The 7,502-nt window shown below is 28.9% G+C and overlaps 1 protein-coding gene across 2 annotated transcripts; it reads left to right on the top strand.

The window, feature by feature from the left end:
* Positions 1-237: 237 nt before the first annotated feature.
* On the top strand, positions 238-7,039 carry LOC106061944 (G patch domain-containing protein 4-like). Of its 2 annotated transcripts, none has more exons than XM_013220180.2 (8): positions 238-429; positions 2,377-2,477; positions 2,923-2,996; positions 3,385-3,474; positions 3,759-3,827; positions 5,457-5,542; positions 6,319-6,372; positions 6,522-7,039. In XM_013220180.2, the coding sequence occupies exons 2-8, from the start codon at positions 2,423-2,425 to the stop codon at positions 6,988-6,990; spliced, it is 897 nt and encodes a 298-aa protein (XP_013075634.2). In that variant the 5' UTR covers positions 238-429; positions 2,377-2,422; the 3' UTR covers positions 6,991-7,039. The 2 variants fall into 2 exon arrangements, with proteins under 2 accessions (XP_013075634.2, XP_013075635.2); XM_013220181.2 differs by having other exon boundaries at positions 2,363-2,477.
* The last annotated feature ends 463 nt before the right edge of the window (positions 7,040-7,502 follow it).

The following is a 7,502-nucleotide window of genomic DNA, read 5'->3' as shown; positions in this document are numbered from 1 at the left end:
AAATCTTGCAGTATTTAAAGGAAGTCTGTAATTAGGCAGTTATTTTCCTTATATAAGCTTTGTTGTTAAAAAGTATTTTTATGCTTAGCTTGTTTGAACTTTACATATGTGGCCTACAACATTGCTAAAGTGCAGATATGTACTGATCACAGACCTATATCTAAAGCTATATATATTACAAAAATATTTATATAGGTCTGTGTTGGCATCCCGGAAATATGTAAGAGTTATGTTTCTTATTCATATTGACCCATATGATATGCAATGAATCTTTAGAACTCTAGCTAGACCAATTGTTTTAGACTAGATCTAGACTCTAAATAGTAAACATTGAAAATTTGCACGTGTGATAACCTTCTTTTAACAAAATTAAAAATTAATTCTAGATCTATTTGGTATTAATGTAGGTGGTCAGATACGCAGAATCAGGTTTGTATATTTATTTATTTAATTCTTGACTCTAACTCTAAACTCAATTAGATCTAGATCTATAATAAAAATAATAATTATTAGTCTTATTAGATCTAGAATCTAGAAGACTAGATCTACATCTATATGTCGACTATGTCTATATACTCATAGATCTAGATAGTATTAATTAGAATAGAAGAATCTAATCAATCTATTCTAACTATACTCTAACTCTATACTATTACTAGATTCTAATTACTATTCTATACTCTATATACATTACTAGGACTATTATACTGAGTATATTATTAACTATATTTTTATAAGACTACCAGATGGTTACTTTAACTTAAATAAGTAGATCTATAATAAAATAGACAGATTATAATGATAGATGTCTTAGTTCTACTACTACACTACTAGTCATAACATATAATTATCATAATTGACATAATCTAGTCAATTCTAGTCACTAGTCAAAGTCAATCTACTAAAATCTACTTACTACTTTAGTACTTTATATTTTTTTTATATCTAGATTTATAGATCTATTTATAGATCTATCTAGATCTATTATCTATATTATATTTTTAAATATATATTATATATATATATATATTATAGAGTCTAGTCATCTAAATTAATGAGTAAATCCAGGTCTGAATCTCGGATCCAAATAATCAATAAATCTAGTCCTAGTCAACTACAATTTTAAACTTTAGCTGTACTCTCTAAAGCTAGTCACTAGTGACTAGTCTCACTAGATGACTAGAAGCTAGATCTAGCTAGTAGAGATCAAGATCATAAAGATCTACTAGTCTAGAGATCTAGACTTAGACACTTTAAACTTTAGAGTTTAGACACATAGATAAAGACTAGTGACTAATGACACTAATGTAAATAGATACTACTAATGATTAGTCTAATTAGTGATTTGGAGTCTGTACTGAAGTCTACTGATTCTAGACGCTAACCTATAAGTCTAGATAGATGATAAGATTCTATATCTAGACTAGATCTACATACTTGTTATTATTAAGAATCTGATGACCTAACTCTACCTACTACTTCTCTGTGAATCTAGATCTATAGACTAAAACTTTATGGTAGGGCAGGTGGGGCTACAGCTCAGGGGCCTTGACAAAAGAGTAGAAATCTATATTTCAATGGGTGAGAAACTTCTATTGTTTTGTTTTTTTTCATTTTTACCAACAATACTTTCAATCTTAAAGTTGGCTACACTGTCATGGTTAAAAAGTGTCTGCTTATAGTGTGCTTTTATTCTCATAGACTCAGTATATATTCTATTTTGTATAGAATATATATACAAATACATTGCATAAACTCTAAAAATCAACTTTTTTTTTTTTTTTTTTTTTTTTTACTTAAATATGCAAATATTTTTTCAAATAAAGGACTTTCTTTTATAATATTGGCATGCTTTTAGATATTACTATTTGTAATTAATAATTGGATTAGTATTAAAGCTTACAAAAAAAGTGTAGGGGTCTCCACAAAAATTATGCCCCGGAGCCTCCACATACCTAAATCTGGCCCTGTGTTATATGTATGTATACTATTAATAGTATTATAGTGTATACATAGGAGTGTTTATTTTTATTTATAGATCTAGATTCTAGAATATATTATATGTAGATCTAATGTTTTATTATAGTAATATAGTGGTATTATATGTTTATATAGATCTAATATCTAGACTGTTCTACTCTACCAGGGCTTTATGACACTTTACTTTTTAGTTTTAGTGACTTTACACTGTAGCCACAACAAGCTCTAGATTCTAGATTACCATACTCTACTAGATCTAGTCTTTAGTCAGTCTAGTCATATCAATGTTATAGATCTTGAATAGAGGTTGACTATAAGTTATATAAAATATAGTAGGTATAGTCAATCTACAAGTTTAGAACTTTTCTTTTACATTGCTTTGATTACTCATTCAAGATTCAAGTCAATCAATCATTCTGAATCTGATCTACAATTGTTTTCAATGGCTCAATCAGAATATGCCAAGCGATTATTAAAAAAGCAAGGTTGGAAAGAAGGTAGAGTAGGATAGATTACATTATTTAATTACATTAATATTAATAAGACTTGTTCTACTTGTCTAATCATACAGATCGATCAAGATCTAAAAATATCCAATCTATGATTATGACTTTTATGATCTAATGAATTCTAGATCTAATCTGATACTTAACCTCATGCTGTCTTATAAATTATCATTTTAATTAGTTTGCAGAAAAAACTTTTAATTAGGTGCATACTTGTATGAACTAGAAGGCATCCTTTTTTTTTTAATTCAATTGTTTGGAACTTGATAGCATCATAGCTCTGCACAGGTGCACAAATTTAGCTCAAGATAAATGTGACCCTTGTTCATAGCTTTGAAGAATATTGTGTGAAGGCTTATCCATGTCTCTTTAATTTTAGAACTTAGTAATTTTGTTGAAAATACTTTGTTAGAAATGTTTTAATAATGCTCCACAGGTTCTGGTTTAGGAAAAAAGGAACATGGGATAGCTGATCCCATAAAAGTCACTCTAAAAATGGACAAAACAGGGGTACAGTAATGATATTAAGATATTGGACTAGTATTATATTACCTTATTTTAACAAATTGATTTTACAAGATTCAAAATATTCAAAAGATTAAGTTTGAAATTTGAGGAACACCTCTTTTTGGTACTACAGTACTTATTTATTTATTTTATTGCACTAATGTTGTATGAGACAGCATGAAGTATCTTCCATTATTTTGAAATTGATATTGACAACTGTGGTGTCACATGGCATTTCAAAGTTTAAAAAAATACTATATTATTCCACAAAGGCTCATGGTTTCTTATTGTCAACTTGTGCAAAATTAATAAATTACTTCAATTTTTAAATAGTTTTATTATTTATATTTCACTTTAATTACTTTGAAAAAAAAAATATATATTCTTAAAGGTTGGTCATGATCCAGGTAAAGAGTTTACTGACCACTGGTGGTTGAGAGTTTTCAATGAAGCTGCTCAGAAAATAGGGAAAAAGAAAGAGGTATTATCTACTTATCATTGTAGCAAATATATGTGGCTCAGTGGAACACATTATGCTTCAATTTAAAAAAAAAAAGGCCAAGTACCTTTTTGTGTATGTTCATATAATTTTGAAAAAATGGTATTGAAAAAAAAATAAATTTTAAGATCAATAGTTGATACCTATGTGAAAATGTAATATTATTTAATTAAATTACTGAAAAACTCCAATTAACAAGTTGAATAGGTTTTTCAAAAATTTACTTACAATTTTAAATATAAACCTTTTTTTTTTTTTTCTTACAGATTACTGAAAATGATGAGAAAAAAAAGAAAGCTGATGATAAAAAGAATTTTTATAAAGGTTTTGTGAAGGTAGCTGTGTACAAGAAATTTTAATGTCTGTTTTGCCTAACCCAATAGCTCCTACCGCAGTACAGTCTGTCTTTTATGTTTAACTCATACAGTGGGATAATACCTTGTATTGATAGCGACAGTTTTTTAAACTTTCCTAAATGAAAAGCTCATCACATCTTGTTTCGAATGAGAAATAGAGTGTGGTGACTATGTTTTAATGACAACCAAATGTGTATCGCTTTTTAAAATTATTTTTTAAACAATCGGGCCCATAGGTCCTGGACGAGAAAATTAATATTATTATTTATTATCATGTTCAAAATAACATGTTTAACCACATATAAGGATTAGAGTTTCTCATGCTTTCACTCAGAGGGAGTTGACGAGTATGCTAATAATAAATAGGGTAATATTATTAGTATCAAGTGTGTCACTTTTCTGGGATACTCCAGAAATCATAGTTATGTGGGGTCTGTTTTTTTTTTATGACTTTGTCTAGTTGAAACCAAATTTAAGGATTTAAAGATTTTTTTGTAATTGTTGTAATTGCTCTCTAGACAATTGCTTTAAAAAATGTGCTTTTTTTTTTCACAAAACATATCAACTCACTCCGTCTGTTTGTCTGGTACATAGTTTGACACATTATTTCTCCCACTTTCCACTCTCGGATCAAGCTGAAACTTTGCACAATTATTTATTGGCCTTAACAAAGTGAATCAATCAAAAAGAGATATAAATCTTACATTATTTTTGTTAAAAAAAAGTAAGTATGGTTATTTGCTTATAATTGGATTCAATTGAATCTTAAAATCTACAGACTTCAGGTCCTTATGTCAAAATTAATAGCTAGTTGCAAAATTTACTAAGTAGTCAGTGCAATTCAAAGCAATAAACATAACAAAGGCTATTTCAAAGATGATGAGAAATTAAAAAAAAAACAGCTATGAAATTAATTACCTCTTTAACTAATCCATTGCTATAGAATGAATTCAGCCTCTTTGACTATCCTAATGGTTGTGCTACAAATTGTATTAATTACACATAAAGCTCCACACTTCACACTTTAAGGGATCAATCAACCTGCAACTGAAACTTCATCCATAAAATCTACACCTTTAACACTTAAATTAAGCTTCATTAAAGGTTTAAAGATACTAACAAAATATGTACCAGTACTTTGCAGAAGCATATATATATATATAATCTATAGAGATTTATTTTACCATTGCATTTTGGATAACAATACCACATTCATCAATAAAAAAAATAGATTTGCACTTTAGAAGTAATATCATTCAAACATTGAAATATTACTAATAGGGTGTAAAGCAAGTCAATTTTTATTGAATAAATTGATTGCTCTGGGCACAAAAGAATAAAACAATATTTTCTCCCAGGATTTTAAAATAATGTTGAAAAAAATTGCTTAAACTTTTATTATCAAAAAAAGGATTGTTTTAAATTAAATTATTTTGATTTTTCTGTTCACTTCTTTCTAAATTTTGCCTGAAAAATATCAGGTTAGCAGTCTAAGTATCAGAGTTTATTAAGTATGTATATGTTTAGTTAGTTGACTTGAAAGATCAAAGGCACTACTGGTTAATATTCTGTTCTCTTTACTAAGTTGGTTATTTCTGTCTCTTGCAGAGCTCTACTTTAACAAATGGCGTAGAACTGAGTTCCAAAGATTCAGAATCAAGTGAAGAGGAGTCTGAATCAAATCCTGATGCAAGGTTAGTTTTAAAAGTTGTAAAATTGCAAATTGATAAAAAAAACAATTTAGGGTCATTGATTGTTTCTATACTTTGAAACTGAACAGGATGTTAGTGTTAGGGTCATTGATTGTTTCTATACTTTGAAACTGAACAGGATGTTAGTGTTAGGGTCATTGATTGTTTCTATACTTTGAAACTGAACAGGATGTTAGTGTTAGGGTCATTGATTGTTTCTATACTTTGAAACTGAACAGGATGTTAGTGTTAGGGCCATTGATTGTTTCCATACTTTGAAACTGAACAGGATGTTAGTGTTAAGGCCATTGATTGTTTCTATGCTTTGAAACTGAACAGGATGTTAGTGTTAGGGTCATTGATTGTTTCTATGCTTTGAAACTGAACAGGATGTTAGTGTTAGGGTCATTGATTGTTTCTATACTTTGAAACTGAACAGGATGTTAGTGTTAGGGTCATTGATTGTTTCTATGCTTTGAAACTGAACAGGATGTTAGTGTTAAGGCCATTGATTGTTTCTATGCTTTGAAACTGAACAGGATGTTAGTGTTAGGGTCATTGATTGTTTCTATGCTTTGAAACTGAACAGGATGTTAGTGTTAGGGTCATTGATTGTTTCTATGCTTCGAAACTGAACAGGATGTTAGTGTTAGGGTCATTGATTGTTTCTATGCTTTGAATTTTCATCACTTGAGACTATTTCCAACATGTCTCCTACTGTCATTAACTTCAGAGACATTATCTGATTTCTATATTTTTTTTGTTATTTACTTTTGTAGATTACCAACACTAGATGACATTCATACATTTTGTGGAGGTGCCACAGGACATAGGTATGTTTAATTCTCTATTCCATTACCATTAATTTTTTTTTTTTTTTTTACATAGTTCTAAATTGTTTTTCTATTATTTTTAACATTCATTTTATGCTACGTTTCTGTTCAAAAGTTAATGTCTCAAAATATTCAAATTTTGTTTTTAGGGCAGCCATGTTTGGAATAAAAATGAAAGGGAAATTGAGCAGAGTGGCAGAGCAAGAAGCCAATTTTGAAAAAGAATTGAATAATAAAAATAAAGCATTACCCAACGGAGATAGTACTGTTCATTCTGGAAATACAAAGAGCCAGAAGGTGAAGAGAAAAAAAAGAAAAATTTCAAGCGAGGCAACAGATACTCCTAGTCTTGAAGAACAGGAAGTATTCAATCATGAAAATTGTGATAAAGTAAAAAAGAAGAAGAAAAGGAGAAGAGAAGACAAAGAAATGTTTCCTCTGGATATAGGTGACAACAATAAAGAAGACATGGAACAAAAAGTGAAAAAGAAAAAACAGAAAAATGAACTGCTTGAAGAGACTGTTAGTAAAAAGAAAAAGGAATTACTAGAAGAAATTAACTCTGAAGAGACTGTTAGCAAAAAGAAAAGCAAAAAAAAAAAAAAAGAGATGTGTTGACATACAATTGTAAATAATAAATAATACATAAAGTAATTGTTTAAAATAATTTTCTTTATTGTTTCATGGTTTAGTCTTCAAACAACAACATTGTAAAGGCCCTCTCTTCTGGGAGTACTAATACTCTGTGTTTAAATAATTTAGAGATTCCTAAAAAAAAAAGCAGTTATAAAATAATAACAGCATGTGTTGCACAGGCTAGATCATGACTGAATTACTTCAAGTTTCTGTTTTGTTTGTTTTATAGATCAAAATTTTAAGTTCTGGCAAAGATAATTCAAAAACATAAATTATTCATGTCTTCCAACAGTAATCTATGTAATAAAATAATTGAACCTAATACTTTACATATACTGGTAAGTGTGAGCATTTTAATTTATTCTAATAAGGGTGTAATGTCTTAAAGTGTGTGTGGGGGGGGGGGGGGGGGGGGGTATACACCCTCTAAAATAAAGTATTTCACAATGTTTTCTTACCAGTCATTGTGTTTCATTTATGAAGTAAAATTAACT

The sequence above is a fragment of the Biomphalaria glabrata genome, chromosome 1 (assembly GCF_947242115.1).
Source record: "Biomphalaria glabrata chromosome 1, xgBioGlab47.1, whole genome shotgun sequence".
Taxonomy (NCBI): domain Eukaryota; kingdom Metazoa; phylum Mollusca; class Gastropoda; family Planorbidae; genus Biomphalaria; species Biomphalaria glabrata.
The sequence above is the reverse complement of the archived record's forward strand: the minus strand, read 5'-3'. Positions and strand labels throughout refer to the sequence as shown.

What these genes read in the sequence shown, in the direction of transcription:
- LOC106061944 (XM_013220180.2), top strand. Translation starts at nt 2,423, where the DNA reads ATGGCTCAATCAGAATATGCCAAGCGATTATTAAAAAAGCAAGGTTGG. An exon ending in TTTATAAAGGTTTTGTGAAG is followed by an intron (nt 3,828 to 5,456) that starts GTAGCTGTGTAC and finishes TGTCTCTTGCAG; the next exon opens with AGCTCTACTTTAACAAATGG. An exon ending in GGAGGTGCCACAGGACATAG is followed by an intron (nt 6,373 to 6,521) that starts GTATGTTTAATT and finishes TTTTGTTTTTAG; the next exon opens with GGCAGCCATGTTTGGAATAA.